Below are 16,484 nucleotides of genomic sequence, written 5' to 3' on the forward strand. Positions count from 1 at the left end.
TCTGTAGATTGCTTTACATAATATGGACATTTTAGCAATGTTAATTTTTCAAATCTAAGAATACAGGATATCTTTTCATTTATTTGTATTTTCTTCAGTTTCTTTCTTGGATATGTAGAGTCTTCAGTATCTTTCACCTCCTTGGTTAAATTTACACCTAAGTAGTTTTTGTTGTTTTTGCTGTTGCAAATGGGATTATTTTCTTAATTTCTTTTTTGGATAGTTTGTCATTAATGTATAGAAATGCCACTGTGGCCGGATACAGTGGCTTATACCTGTAATCCCAGTTCTTTGGGAGGCTGAGGTGGGAGGATTGCTTGAGTCTGGGAGTTCAAGACCAGCCTGGACAACATAGGGCGACCCTGTCTCTACATAAAATTTTAAAAAATAGCCAAGTATAGTGGTGCACACCTGCTACTCCAGAGGCTGATGTGGAAGGATCGCTTGAGCCCAGGAGGTTGAAGCTGCAGTGAGCTGTGATTATGCCACTGCACTCCAGCCTGGGTGACAGAGCAAGACCCCATCTCACCAAAAAAAAAAAGAAGTGCTACTGATTTTTATATGTTGATTCTGTATCCTGAAACTTTATTGAATTCATTTCAGTTCTAACAGTTTTTTTTGGTGGAGTTTTTAGGGTTTTCTCTATATAAGATCATGTCCTCAGCAAACAGAGAATTTCACTTTTTCTTTTTCTATTGGCATGCCTTTCATTTCTTTCTCTTGCCTAATTGCGCTGGCTAGGAATTCCAGTACCGTGCTGAAAGGAAGTGGTGAGTGGCTGGATGTGGTGGCTCACTCCTGTAATCCCAGCACTTTGGGAGGCTGAGGCAGGCAGATCACTTGAGGTTAGGAATTTGAGAACAACCTGGACAACATGGTGAAAACTTGTCATTACTAAAAATACAATAAAATTAGCCTAGCATGGTGGCACACACCTGTAGCCCCAGCTATTCAGGAGGCTGAGGCAGAAGAATTGCTTGAACCCGGGAGGCGGAAGTCTGCACCATTGCACTCCACCTGGGTGACAGAGTGAGACTCTGTCTCAAAAAATAAAATGAAATAAAAAATATGATGTTGAACTAGATCTGCTAGTATTTTGTTGAGGATTTTTGCATCTATGTTCATCAGGGCTATTGCCTTGTAATTTTCTTTTCTTGTACTGTCCTTGTCTGGCTTTAGTATCAGGGTATTATTGGCCTCATAAAATGAGTTTAGAGCTATTCTCTCTGGTTCAATTTATTGGAAGGGTTTGAGAAGGATTGATACTAGTTCTTTTTTAAATGTTGGGTAGAATTCAGCTGTAAAGTCGTCTGATCCTGAGCTTTTCTCTGATGGGAGACTTTATTACTAATTCAATTTCCTTGTTATTGATATATTCTGCAACCTTCTCCTGGGCTCAACTGATCCTTCCACCTCAGCTTTCCTAGTAGCTGGGACTATAGGCACATGCCATCATGCCTGGCTAATTTTTGTATCTTTTGTAGAGATGGGGTCTCACTATATTGCCCAGGCTGGTCTCAAACTCCTGGGCTCAATCAAGCAGCCCACTTGGCCTTCCAGAGTGTTGGGATTACAGGCATGAGCCACCGCGCCTGGCCTTTTCAGATTTCCTATTTCTCCATAGTTCAATTTTAGTAGGTTGTATGTACCTAGCAGTTTATGCATTTCTTCTAGGCTATCCAAATTTGTTGGTGTATAATTGTTTATAGTAGTTTCTTAGGATCCTTTATATTTGTGTTACCAATTATAATGTGTCCTCTTGTTTCTGCTGTCTTTTGAGATGGAATCTTGGTCTATTGCCCAGGCTGGAGTGCAGTGGCACGATCTCGGCTCACTGCAATCTCTGCCTCCTGGATTCAAGTGATTCTCCTGCCTCAGCCTCCCAAGTAGCTAGAACTACAGGTGTGTGCCACTATGCCCAGCTAATGTTTTTATTTTTAGTACGGATGGAGTTTCACTGTGTTGGTTAGGCTGGTCTTGAACTCCTGACCTCAAGTGATCCACCTGCCTCGGCTTCCCAAAGTGCTGGATTACAGGCATGAGCCATTGCACTCGGCTTCATTTCTGATTTTGAGTTGTCTTTTTTTCTTAGTCTAGCTAATAGTTTGTCAATTTTGTTTATCTTTAAAAAAAAAAAAAAAACTCTTAGCTTCATTGATTTTGTTGTTGTTTTTCTAGTCCTTGTTTATTTCTGCTTTGACCTTTGTTATTTCCCTCCTTCTGCTAATTTTGGCCTCCGTCTGTTGTTCTTTCTCTAGTGCCTTGACGTGTAGTGTTAGATTGTTGAGATCTTCTTTTTCTGAAATTGTTTTTAAAATTAATACATAATAATTGTACATACAAGGTACATGTGGTATTTTCATACATGTATACAATATGTACTGATCAAATTGGGGTATTTTAGCTGGGCACGGTGGCTCACGCCTGTAATCCCAGCACTTTGAGAGGTCAAGGCTAGTGGATCACCTGAGGTCAGGAGTTCAAGACTAGCTTGGCCAACGTGGTGAAACCCCATCTCTACTAAAAATACAAAAATTTGCTGAGCTTGGTGGCGTGTGCCTGTAGTCCCAGCTGCTCGGGAGGCTGAGGCAGGAGAATCACTTGCACCAGGGAGTTGGAGGTTGCAGTGAGCTGAGATAGTGCCATTGTACTCCAGCCTAGGCAACAGAGCAAAACTCCATCTTAAAACAAACAAAAGAACCAGATTGGGGTATTTAAGGTTTCCATCACCTCAAACTTTTATCATTTCTTTGAGTTGGAAGTATTTCCAATCTTCTAGCTATTTTGAAATATGCAAATAATATGCAGTTATCATTAACTATAGTCACTATTATGCTGTCAAACACTAGAACTTATTCCTTCTATCCATGTTTGTATCTATTAACCAGCCTCTCTCTTTATCCTCCCCAAGTCCTTTCCAGCCTCTGGTAACTATCTCTACCTCCATGAGATAAACTTTTTTTAGCCCTCACCTATGAGTGAGAACATGCAACATTTGTCTTTCTGTGCCTGGCTTATTTCACTTAACATAATGACCTTCAGTTCCATCCATGTTACTGCAAATGATGAGATTTCATTCTTTTTAGGAATGAAGAATATTCCTTTTTTTTTTTTTTTTTTTTTTTCTGGGAAGAGACAGAGTCAGCCAGGCGCAGTGGCTCACACCTGTAATCCCAGCACTTTGTGGGGCCAAGGCAGGCAGATCACTTGAGCCCAGGAGTTTGAGACCAGGCTGAGCAACATAGTGACACCCCATCTCTACAAAAAATACAAACATTAGCTGGGTATTGTGGCACATGCCTGTAGTCCCAGCCCCTAAGGAGGCTGAGGTGGGAGGATCACTTGAGCCCAGAAAGGTTGAGGCTGCAGTGAGCCGAGATCATGCCACTGCATTTCAGTCTGGGAGACAAAGGGAAACCCTATCCCAAAAAAAAAAAAAAAAAAAAAAGACAGGGTCTCTCTCTGTCACTCAAGGCTAGAGTGCAGTGGTAAAATCATGGCTCATTACAACCTCAAATTCCTGGGCTTAAGAGATCCTCCCACCTCAGCTTCCCGAGTAGCTAGGACTACAGGTGTGCACCACCATGCCCAACTAAATTTTTAATTCTTTTTTGTAGAGACAGAATTGCACTATGTTGCCCAAGCTGTTCTCCAATTACTGGCCTCAAGTTATCCTTCTGTCTTGACCTTCCAAAAATGTTGGGATTACAGGCACAAGCAGCTATACTATGACCAGCTCGTATCTTGGCTGTTGTGAATAGTGCTGCAGTAAACATGGGGGTGCAGGTTTCCCTTTGATATGATTTTCTTTCCCTCGGATAGATGCCCAATAGTGGATTGCTGGATCATGTAATAGTTCTGTTTTTAGTTCTCTGAGGAATCTCCGTGATGGTTTTCCATGACGGTTGTACTAATTTACATTCCCACCAACAGCATCTAAGAGTTCCTTTTTCTTTGTATCCTTGCCGGCATTTGTTATTTGTATCTTTTTGCATTCTAACTGAGGTAAGATGATATTTCAGGGTGGTTTTGATTTGCATTTGTTAGACGATTAGTGATGTTGAACATTTTTTCATATAGCTATTGGCTATTTGTCATCTTTTGAGAAATGTGTATTCATGTCCATTGTGCACTTTTGTGTTGTGTTGTGTTGTGTTGTATTGTATTGTATTGTATTTTTTTGAGATGGAGTCTCGCTCTGTTGCCCACGCTGGAGTGCAGTGGCATGATCTCAGCTCACTGCAGCCTCTGCTTCCCAGGTTCAAGTGATTCTCCCACCTCAGCCTCCCGAGTAGCTGGGACTACAGGGGTGTGCCACCATGCCTGGCTACTTTTTGCATTTTTAGTAGAGATGAGATTTCACATGCTGCCCAGGCTGGTCTTGAACTTCTGACCTCAAGTGGTTCGCCCACCTCTGCCTCCCAAAGTGCTGGGATTACAAGTGTGAACCACCACGCCTGGCCCTTTGCCCACTTTTTAATGGGATTATTTCTTTTTTTGTTGTTGTTCAATTGTTTGAATTCCATGTATATTCTGGATATTAGTGCCTTATCAAATGAATAGTTTGCAAGTATTTTTTCCCCATTTTACATGTTGTCTCTTCATTCTGTTGAATGTTTTCTTTGCTATGCAGAAGCTTTTTAGTTTAACATAGTCCCATTTGTCTATTTTTCGTTTTGTTGCCTGTGCTTTTAAGGCCTTAGCCATAAAATCTTTGCTTAGACCAATATCCTGAAACATTTTCTCTGTGTTATCTTCTAGTAGTTTTATAGTTTCAGGTCTTATGTTTAAGTCATTAATCCAGTTTGAGTTGATTTTTTTGTTTTAATGTGGTGAGAGATGGGGGTCTGGTTTTATTCTTCTGCAGATGGATACCAGTTTTTCCAGTACAATTTATTGAAACAGGTGTCCTTTCCCCACTGTATGTTCTTGGCACCTTTTGAAAAATCAGTTGGCTGTAAATGCATGTATTTATTTCTGGGTTTTCTATTCTGTTCCATTGGCCTATGTGTCTTGTTTTTATACCAATACCATACTGTTTTGGTTACTATAGTTTTATAGTGTATTTTAAAGTCAGGTAATGTGATGCCTTTCTTCTTTTCTGATATAGATGTTTATTGCTATAAATTTCCCCCTTAGAACTGCTTTTGTTGGCTGGGTGTGATGACTCACGTCAGTAATCCCAGCACTTTGGGGGGCCAAGGCTTGAGCCCAGAGACTAGCCATGGTGAAACCCTGTCTCTACAAAAATTGAAAAAGTTACCCAGGCATAGTGGCACATGCCTGTAGTTGCAGCTACTTGGGAGGATGAGATGGGAGGATTACTTGAACCCAGGAGGTTGAGGCTGCAGTGAGCCGTGATCATGCCACTGTACTCCAGCCTGGGTGACAGTGAGACTAGGTCTCAAAAGAAAAAACAAACAAAAAAACTGCTTTTGCTGCATATCATGAGTTTTTGTATGTTGTGTCTCCATTTTCATGTGTGTCAAGGTATTTTATGATTTCCTTTTTGATTTATTTTTGGACCCGTTGGTGATTCAGGAGTATACTGTTTAATTTCCACATATTTATGAATTTTCCATGATTTCCCCATTATTGATTTCTGGTTTCATGCCATTGTGATTGGAAAAGGTACCTAATATGATTTCAATCCTTTTACTTTTTTTTTTTTTTTGAGATGGAGTTTTGCTCTTGTTGCCTAGGCTGGAGTCCAATGGTGCGATCTTTGCTAACTTTAACTTCTGCCTCCCAGGTTCAAGCAATTCTCCTGCCTCAGCCTCCCGAGTAGCTGGGATTACAGGCATCCATCATCACACCTAGCTAATTTTTTGTATTTTTAGTAAAGATGGAGTTTCACCATGTTGGCCAGGCTGGTCTCTAACTTCTGACCTCAAGTGAACCACCCGCCTTAGCCTCCCAAAGTGCTGGGATTACAGGTATGAGCCACCGCGCCTGGCCTCCTCTTACATTTTTAAAGTCTTATTATATGACCTCTAACATATGATCCTGGAGAATGTTCTGCATGTGCTTGAGAATAATGTTTATTCTGTTGCTGTTAGATGGAATGTTCTGTATATGCCAGATCTGTTTAGTCTGAGTGTAATTCAAGTCCAATATTTCTGTATTTTCTGTCTAGATAATGTGTTCATTGCTGCAAGTGGGGTATTGAAGTCCCCTACTGTTACTGCATTTCAGTCTCTCCCCTCATATTAGTAATTGCTTTATATGTTTAGGTGCTCTAACATTAGGTGCATGCATATGTATTTATAATAGTTAGATCCTCCTGATGAATTGACCATTTTATCACTATACAATGACCTTCTTTGTCTCAGTTTACAGTTTTTGACTTAGTCTGTTTTGTCTAGTTATAGCTACCACTCTAGCTCTCTTTTGGTTTCCATTTACCTAGAATATCTGTTTCTATTTCTTCACTTTCAGTCTATATGTATCCCTACTGCCTCTTGTAGCTAGTATATTGTTGGGTCTGTTTCTTGTTTGTTTTTGAGTTGGAGTCTTTCTCTGTCACCCAGGCTGGAGTGCAGTGGCGTGATCTTGGCTCACTGCAACCTCTGCCTCCTAGGTTTAAGCAATTCTCCTGCCTCAGCCTCCCGAGTAGCTGGGATTACAGGTGCCCACCACCACGCTTGGCTAATTTTTGTATTTTTAGTAGAGACGATGTTTCACCATGTTGACCAGTCTGGTCTTGATTTCCTGACCTCGTGATCCACCTGCTTTGGCCTCCCAAAGGGCTGGGATTACAGGCATGAGCCACTGCATCCGGCATGTTTTTTTGTTTATTTTTTTATCCATTTACACTTAAGATAATAATTGATATTTGCTACTGCCATTTTGTAATTAGTTTTCTGGTTATTTTTTAGAGCCTTTGTTTCTTCCTCTCTTGCTGTCTTCCTTTGTGATTTGATGGTTTTCTGTGGTGGTATGATTTGAATCCTTTCTTTTTAGGTTTTTGCTTTGTGGTTACCATGGGGATAACATAAAACATCTTTTACTTATTACAGGCTATTTTAAGCTGATAACAACTTAACATTTTAATAGCAATCAAAAACTATACTTTTACTCCCCCTCAATATTTTATGATTTGATGTCAAAATTTACATTTCTGTAATTTGATTGATACATTAGCTTTAGTACACTCATTTTAACTGCCTTTATTAATCCATTGTAACTATCTATCATTTCTTCTGTTGCTGGGCAGTGAGGTTATATCAAATACTTTGCTTTTAGAAACAATACTGTAGAATGCATTGACATACACTTAACACATAAATTTGTTTTTGTGTATGTGTATGCATGTGTATGTTTTACCAGACAAGAGAACTACAGTCCGAAATCTCTCCTTTAATCTATTAATGTAGTAAGTTACATCAACTGATTTATTCCTTAATTTTGTTTTTGCTAACGGTGTTTAAATATATATATATATATATATACACACACACACACACACACACATATGTATTTTACATCTATTATCACAACTGAGAGAGTAACCTATAATTCTCTTAGACTGCCCTTTTCTGTTTTGGGTATCAGTCTTATTAGAATAAGCCTCATGGGCTGGGCACAGTGGCTCACGCCTGTAATCCCAGCACTCTGGGAGACTGAGGCGGGCGGATCATCTGAGACCAGGAGTTCGAGACCAGCCTGGCCAACATAGTGAAACCCCGTCTCTACTAAAAATACAAAAATTAGCCAGGCATGGTTGCACACGCCTATAATCTCAGCTACTCGGGAGGCTGAGGCAGGAGAATGGCGTGAACTCGGGAGGCAGAGGTTGCAGTGAGCTGAGATCACGCCACTGCACTCTAGCCTGGGCGACAGAGCGAGATTCTGTCTCAACAACAACAACAACAACAACAAAACACGAGGCTCATAAAGTGAGTTTGTCACTCTTTTTTCTGGCACAGATTGTATAAAATAAAAATCTGTTTCTTGAAAATCTGTTAGAATTAAGCAGGAAAACCATCTGGTCTTGGAATTTCGTTTTTCTTGGTGGGTAGATTTTAAAATGCTGACTTAGGCTGTTTTAGCCATTATAGGTCTAGTCAGGGTTTCTATTTCTTCATTGTTTTTTTAAAAATGCTTTTTTCCTTTTTTTTTTTTTGAGACTGTGTCTCTTCTCTGTTTCCTAGGCTGATGTGTAGTGGTGCACAATCTCGGCTCATTGCAACCTCCGCCTCCTGAGCTCAAGTGATTCTCCCATCTCAGCCTCCTGAGTGATTGGGACTACAGGCAAATGCCATCATGCCCAGCTAATTTAAAAAAAAAATTTGTAGGCCAGGGATGGTGGCTCACGCCTGTAATCCCAGCACTTTGAGAGGCTGAGGCAGGCGGATCATGAGGTCAGGAGATGGAGACCATCCTGGCCAATGTGGTGAAACCCCATGTCCACTAAAAATAAAAAAATTAGCTGGGTGTGGTGGCATGCACCTGTAATCTCAGCTACTTGGGAGGCTGAGGCAGGAGAATCACTTAAACCCAGGAGGCGGAGGTTGCAGTGAGCCGAGATCTCGCCACTGCACTCCAGCCTGGCAACACAGTGAGACTCCTTCTCAAAAAAAAAAAAAAAAAAAAAAAAAATTGTAGAGACAGGGTTTCTCCATGTTGCTCAGGCTGCTGTGGAACTCCTGGGCTTAAGCAGTTGGCCTGCCTCAGCCTCTCAAAGTGCTGGGAATACAGGTATGAGATACTGCCCCCGACCAAAAATAACCTTTATTGAAGTGAACATATATACAGAAAAGTACACAAACCACGAGGATAAAACTTGATGGATTTTCAAGTGAACATACCCATGTAACCAGCAGAACAGAGTTGAAATGGAATGTTACCAGCACCCTATCTGCACTTGTACCTGCCTTTGAGTCTGGAAAACCACTGACTTCTGTCAGGACAGATTTATAGATTTTTGCCTGATTTTATGCTTCATATAAATGGAATTGTATACTATATCCTTTTTTGTGTCTGGCTCCTTTCATTCAAAATTATGTAACATTCATCCGTATTGTTGTATGTATTGTAATTTATTCATTCTCATTGCTGTATAGTATTCCATTGTATGAAAATACTACAATTTAGTAATTCATTGTACCATTTAGGAACTTTTGGGTAATTAATAGCTTTTGACTATTGCAAAGAGGATTGCTATAAACATTCTTGTTTTTTTGGGGAACATAATGTACACAATTCTTTTGACTACATACCTAGGAGTGAAACTCCTGGTTCAAAAAAATGCATATGTCTGGCTTTAGTACATACTGCTCAGTAGCTTTCCAAAGCGACGGTACCAGTTCATACCCCCACCAGCAATGACTGGAAGTTTCAGTTGCCTTAAATCCTTGTTAGCATTTGGTAGTCTTTTGTCCATTTTGTTTTGGCCCTTCTGGTTGCCCATATAGTAGAATGGCATTGTGGTTTAAATATCTACTTAAATTCATGTATTTTCTTTTGTGAAATGCCTAAACAAGTCTTTTGCTCTTTTTCCTATTCTGTGGCCTTTTTCTTATGGAATTGTAGTTCTTTTTAAATCTTGGGTGTACATTTTTAAATTACCTTCTGTGGCTTGATTCCGCACTCTTTTTTTTGAGACGGAGTTTCGCTCTTTTCTCAAACTCATGACCTCAGGTGATCCCCCTCCTTCAGCCTCCCAAAGTGCTGGGATTACAGGTGTGAGTTGCCGTGCCCAGCTTACTTTTTCATGAAATATTTTAAAGATATATCCATATTGTTGCATGTGGTTATAATTTCACTAGCCTATGATGTACATTGTTTGAATATATCATAAAGTATCCATTTTCTTATTGACTGACATTTCATTGTTTCCAGATTTTTGCTGGCACGAACGACATTATGGGGACATCCCTGCATGTATATGTGTGTAAGAGTTTCTCTCATGTATATACTTAGGAGTGAGGTCGCTTAGATCATAAAGTATGTGCATGTTTAACTTTCTAAGTAATGTTGTTTTCAAAGTGATTATACCAATACATACCCCTACCAGGATCATCAGACTTCTTAACTTTTGCCATCTAATGGATATAAAATTATCTCATTTTAGTCTTTCCTATTCTATGAAATATTTGTCTTTTGCACATTTTTACAAACTGGGTTATTTTTCTTATCGACTGGAAGGAGTCCTTTACATGTTCTAGATCCTGTCTTGTTATATGTTATATGTGTTAGAAATAACTTCTCTCAGTTTTTGGTTTGTTATACGTGATCTTTTTGTTTCCCAATTTTATTAAAAAGAAGTTCTTAGAGATAATTCACATACCACAAAATTCAGCTTAAATGTGTTCAGTTGTGTTTTTTGTTGTTTTTGTTTTGTTTGTTTCTGAGACAGAGTCTGGCTCTGTCACCCGGGCTGGAGTGCAGTGGTGTGAACTTGGCTCACTGCAACCTCTGCCTCCTGGTTTCAAATGATTCTCATGTCTCAGCCTCCCGAGTAGCTGGGATTACAGGTGCACCACCATGCCTGGCTAATTTTTAAAAATATTTTTAGTAGAGATGTGGTTTCACCATGTTGGCCAGACTGGTCTGGAACTCCTGACCTCAAGTGATCTGCCCATCTCTGTCTTCCAAAGTGCTGGGATTACAGGTGTGAGCCACTGTGCCTGGCCAGTTCAGTGGTTTTTAGTACATTCACAGAGTTGTGCAGTTATCACCACAATCCAGTTTTAGAACATTTTCGGTATCCCCAAAAGAAATCCTGTAACCCGTTCCTTCTCCCACAGTCCATGGCAACTACTAGCCTTATCTCTCGCACACTCTCTCTTTGTGTGTGTGTGTGTGTGTGTGTGTGTATATATATATATATGGACTTTTTTTTTTTTTTTTTTAAAGTCTTGCTCTGTTGCCCAGGCTGAAGTGCAGTGGCACGACTTCAGCTCACTTCCGCCTCCCAGGTTCAAGGGATTCTCCTGCCTTAGCCTCCCGAGTAGCTTGGATTATAGGTGTATTTTTGTATTTTTAGTAGAAGTGGGGTTTCACCATGTTGGCCAGGCTGGTCTTAAACTCCTGATCTCAAGTGGTGCACCCACCTTGGCCTCCCAAAGTGCTGGGATTACAGGCATGAACCACTGCTCCTGGCCTCTACTTTATATTTCTTTTTTTTGAGATGGAGTCTCCCTCTGTCGCCCAGGCTGGAGTGCAGTGGCCGGATCTCAGCTCACTGCAAGTTCTGCCTCCCGGGTTTACGTTCTCCTGCCTCAGCCTCCCAAGTAGCTGGAACTACAGGCGCCTGCCACCTCGCCCAGCTAGTTTTTTTTGTATTTTTTTAGTAGAGACAGGATTTCACCGTGTTAGCCAGGATGGTCTCGATCTCCTGACCTCGTGATCTGCCCGTCTCGGCCTCCCAAAGTGCTGGGATTACAGGCTTGAGTCACCGCGCCCGGCCTACTTTATATTTCTATAGATTTGCCTATCCTGCGTATTTTTAAAATTTTATTTATTTTATTTTTTGAGGCAGTATCTTACTCTGCTGCTCAGGCTGGAGTGCAATGGTGCAATCTCAGCTCACTGCAGCCTCAACCTCCCGGGCTCAAGTGATCTTCCCTCCTCCTTCCCTCGAGTAGCTGGGACCACAGGTGTGCACCATCACGCCCCAATAATTTTTGCATATTTTGGTCGAGATGGGGTTTTGCCATATTGCCTAGGCTGGTCTCAAACTCCAGACATCAAGCAATCCACCTGCCTTGGCTCCCCCAGGTGCTGGGATTACAGGCGTGAGCCACAGTGCCTGGCCTATTCTGGGTATTTTAATAAACAGAATCATAGAATATATGACCTTCTGTTTTTATCTCCTTTTATTCAGCATAATGTTTTCAGGTTTCATTCATGTCATAGCATGTATCTGTACTTCATTCCTTTTAATTGCCAAATAATACTCCATTGTATAGGATATACCACATTTCCTTTATCCAACCAATGATGGACATTTGGCTTGTTTCCACTTTTGGCTGTTGTAAGTAATGCTGCTATGAACATTTATATATAGGATTCTCTGTAAACATGTTTTCATTTCTCTTGGGTATATACCAAAGTGTGAAATTTCTGCGTCATATGGTAACTCTGTTTAATCTTTTGAGAAACTGCCAAATTGTTTTCCAAAGTGGCAGCAGCATTTTCCGTCCCCACCAGCAATGTCTGAGGTTCCAGTTTCCCCACATCCTCAACTAGACTTGTTATTGTCTCTCATTTTTTATTCCATCCCATACAAAGTAGGTATGAAGTGGTAAGTCATGGTTTTGAGTTGCATTTTCCTAATGACTAATGATGTGGAGCATCTTTTCAAGTGCTCTCTCTCAAGTTTTTAAAATAAAAATTTGCAAACATTCAGAAAATCTGAAAGAATTGTACAGAGAACATTGGTGTACATCATCTGGGTGTGGTGGCTCACGCCTGTAATCCCAGCACTTTGGGAGGCCGGGGCAGGCGGATCACGAGGTCAGGACATCGAGACCATCCCGGCTAACATGGTGAAACCCTGTCTCTAGTAAAAATACAAAAAAATTAGCCGGGCGTGGTGGCGGGCGCCTGTAGTCCCAGTTACTTGGGAGGCTGAGGCAGGAGAATGGCGTGAACCCGGGAGGCGGAGCTTGCAATGAACCGAGATCGTGCCACTGCACTCCAGCCTGGGCGACAGAGCGAGACTCCGTCTCAAAAAAAAACAAAACAAAACCAAAAAACAAAACATTGGTGTACATTTCAGCTGGATTCAATTATCAACATTAAGCAGTGTATACATTTGTATTACTTGTACTTTCTCTGTATATATATATATATATGTGCACATCTATACACATGTATATCTAACTTTTTGCCGAATTATTTAAATCTTATGACACTTTGTAGATCAACTTACATCTCTTAACCACATTCTTCTACATACCCACAATAGCAGAATTATATGTAAGAAAATTTAAAATTTCATCACTTATATTCATAGATTCATATTCAAATGTCAATTGTCACAAGGTTTTTTTTTTTTTGTAACTTTTTTTTTCAAAGACCAGAATCCATCCAAAATTCACAAACTGCATTTGGTTGTTGTATCTTTTAGTAATTGCTGACAATCAAGTTTTAATTTGGTTGGAACATCAATCTTTTCTAGTTAGTCCTTTTCTGTGTCTCATTTAAGAAATCCTTTCCAACCCTGCAATTACAAAGATATTTACCTATATGTCTTCCAAAAATTTAAATTGTTTTGCACTTCTGACAAAAATGTAGTATAAATTAGGGATTCAATTTCATTTTTCTCCATATGAACAACCAAATGTCTCAGCCTCCTCTTTTCCTCAGTAACATATAATGCTGGCTTTCCTATGCTGTATGTGTGTGTTGGTCAACTTGTTCACATTTGGGCTAATTCCATACTGTATTAATTACAGCTCTAAAATACATATTAAATTTATTTAATATTAATTGAATGCTTAATTTAGTTTATGAATATTAATTATAGCTATAGCTTTGAAATAAATATTGATATCTGGCAGAGCAAGAACCATCATTATTCCCTAAGTCATTACCATCACAACTTTATTCTTATTCTTCAGGAGTATTTTGATTATTCCTGGCCCTTGTCAATTTCTGTAAAAAATATAGGTGTGAGCCATGTATTTCTTTTCAGTCATTTTGGTAACTTATTCTCCAGATATTTGTCTGTTTCATCTAAGGTCTCAGTTGGCTGGCATCAAGTTTTTAGGGTATTAACAATAAATTTATTCTGGATCTGTAGCTATTACATGTTTTTTCATTTTTAATTTTATCATTGACTTGTCTCTTTTTTTTTTTTTTTGAGACGGAGTCTCGCTCTGTTGCCCAGGCTGGAGTGTAGTGGCGCCATCTCAGCTCACTGTAAGCTCCACCTCCCAGGTTTACGCCATTCTCCTGCCTCAGCCTCCCGAGTAACTGGGACTACAGGCGCCTGCCACCACGCCCGGCTAATTGTTTTTTGTATTTTGAGTAGAGACGGGGTTTCACCATGTTAGCCAGGATGGTCTCGATCTCCTGACCTCGTGATCCGCCTACCTCGGCCTCCCAAAGTGCTGGGATTACAGGCGTGAGCCACGGCGCCCGGCCTGTACTTTTTTTTTTATAGAGGGGGGCTTCGCCATGTTGCCCAAGCTGGTTTCAAACTCCTGGACTCAGGTGATCCATCTGCCTTGGCCTCCCAAAGTGCAAGGATTATAGGCATGAACCACTGCAGCAGGCTAACATCCAAAGTATTTTGTCTTAAAAGATCAACTTTTACTTTTTTTTTAATAGGTTACTCCTCTTACAGTGTTACCTCTTCCCTCTACTCCCTTAGGGTTTAATCTGTTATGTTTTAATGTTTTAAACTGAGTGTTCAGTTTATTAACACTCAGTCTATCCTTTAAGATACAAGCATTTAAAACTACAAATGTCTATTTGCCACTTTCTCTGCCTGTCTTTTTTTAATTATAGAATATTTCAAACATATACAAAATTGGACAGCATAACAAACCCCCATGCATCCATCAGCTAGCTTGCGAAGCAAGAGATTTGAATATAAAATAAATGATCAATTCATCTTAATACTGACCCACTCCCTTCTTGGCACCATATTAATTTTGAGACATTCTCAGACATCAGTGCATCCCATGTTTTGATATAATATTTTCATTACTATTTACTTATAAGTGTTTTATAATTTCTTATTTACAAAGTTACTTAGAAGTGTTTTTATAATTTCCAAAAGCATTGATTTTTTGTGGGGTATAATTTTGAATTGACTGCTAATTGTATTGTGTTCAAAAACTAGGGTCTATATTAAACTGTTTTTTGGTTTTTTTTGAGACAGAGTCTTGCACTGTCGCCCGGGCTACAGTGCAGTGGCTTGATCTCAGTTCACTGCAACGTCTGCCTCCCGGGTTCAAGTGATTTTCCTGCCTCAGCCTCCTGAGTAGCTGAGATTACAGGCGCCCACCATCACGCCCAGCTAATTTTTTGTATTTTTAGTAGAGACAGGGTTTCGCCATGTTGGCCAGGCTGGTCTCGAACTCCTGACCTTGTGATTCGCCTGCCTTGGCCTCCCAAAGTGCTGGGATTACCGGCATGAGCCACCACGCCCAGCCTAAACTAACTCTTTTATGTTTGTTGAGACAGTGCAGTTCTATTTCAGGAGTCAGATACTTTATGTCATCTAAGTATGTGTTATAAAAGCTGTATCTATACTAATATTTTTGTCTGCTTGATCCATAGTTGAAATCTTCCATTATGATGGTAGACTTGTCAAAACTTCCGTATAGTTCTGTCATTTGTTTTTAACAAATCTGTTTTGTTAGGTAGGTAGCAGTTTCAAATTATACAATTTGGGTGATTTAAACCTTTTTTCATTATAAAGTGACTCATTTATAATACATTCTATCTTAGAGACCATTTTAGCTGATGTATAGCTACTTTAACATTCTCTTGGTAGTTTCTACCTATGACAAATTGAGCATCCCTAATCTGAAAATCCAAAATGCTCCAAAATCTGAAACTTTTTAAGCACCAACATGATGCTCAAAGAAATACAGCTTTTCTGAGTTCTAAATGTTATATAGCGCATAGAACTGGATTTGTTGTTGTTGTTTTTTTTTTTTGAGATGGAGTCTCACTCTGTCACCCAGGCTGGAGTGCAGTGGCATGATCTTGGCTCACTGCAACCTCCACCTCCCAGGTTCAAGCAATTCTCCTGCCTCAGCCTCCCAAGTAGCCGGGATTACAGGCACATGCCACCAGGCCCAGCTAATTTTTGTATTTTTAGTAGAGACAGGGTTTCACCATGTTGGCCAGGGTGGTCTCGAACTCCTGACCTCAGGTGATCTGCCCGCCTTGGCCTCCCAAAGTGTTGGGATTACAGGCATGAGCCACCACACCTGGCCTAGAACTGGATTTTTATTTTTTTATTTTTATTTTTTGAGATGGAATCTCCCTCTGTCGCCCAGGCTGGCAGCATCTTGGCTCACTGCAAGCTCCGCCTCCTGGGTTCAGCCATTCTCCTGCCTCAGCCTCCCAAGTAGCTGGGACTACAGGCGCCCTCCACCAAGCCTGGCCAATTTTTTGTATTTTTAGTAGAAACAAGGTTTCACCGTGTTGGCCAGGATAGACTTGATCTCCTGACCTCATGATCCGCCCGCCTCGGCCTCCCAAAGTGCTGGGATTACAGGCGTGAGCCACCGCACTCAGCTAGAACTGGATTTTTAAAATCCAGTAAATATTTGGTAAATTTAGTACATCCCATGTATTTCAACTAGTAATAAATTCGGATTTACTTGTCATATCTTCTTTTGTGTTTATGTTAGCCTTATTTTTCTAATTTCCAGTCCCCAACCTTGTTGGCACCAGGGACTGATTTTTGCGGAAGACAATTTTTCCACAGACAGGGTTTTTTTTCCCACGGACGGGGGCCGGGGCGGGCATTGTTTTGGGATTGAACTGTTCCCCCTCAGAAAATCAGGCAG

The 16,484-nt window shown here is 40.4% G+C and overlaps 1 protein-coding gene across 14 annotated transcripts in view; it reads left to right on the forward strand.

The window, feature by feature from the left end:
* The window catches only part of LOC105490462 (ubiquitin specific peptidase 50), a 46,885-nt gene that overhangs the window by 23,015 nt on the left and 7,386 nt on the right, over positions 1 to 16,484 (forward strand). For 6 of the 14 annotated variants that reach the window (XM_071066868.1, XM_071066876.1, XM_071066867.1 and 3 more), the window contains 2 exons: positions 9,844 to 9,891; positions 11,916 to 11,980. The exons of 2 other annotated variants lie outside the window; for them this stretch is intronic. In XM_071066868.1, the coding sequence (XP_070922969.1) occupies positions 9,844 to 9,891; positions 11,916 to 11,980 (113 nt within the window). Of the gene's footprint in view, positions 1 to 9,843; positions 9,896 to 11,915; positions 11,981 to 16,484 lie in introns of those variants that run through there. 6 more of the 14 variants (XM_011756112.3, XM_071066873.1, XM_071066874.1 and 3 more) reach the window with 4 other exon arrangements.

Source organism: Macaca nemestrina, chromosome 7 (assembly GCF_043159975.1).
Source record: "Macaca nemestrina isolate mMacNem1 chromosome 7, mMacNem.hap1, whole genome shotgun sequence".
Classification (NCBI taxonomy): domain Eukaryota; kingdom Metazoa; phylum Chordata; class Mammalia; order Primates; family Cercopithecidae; genus Macaca; species Macaca nemestrina.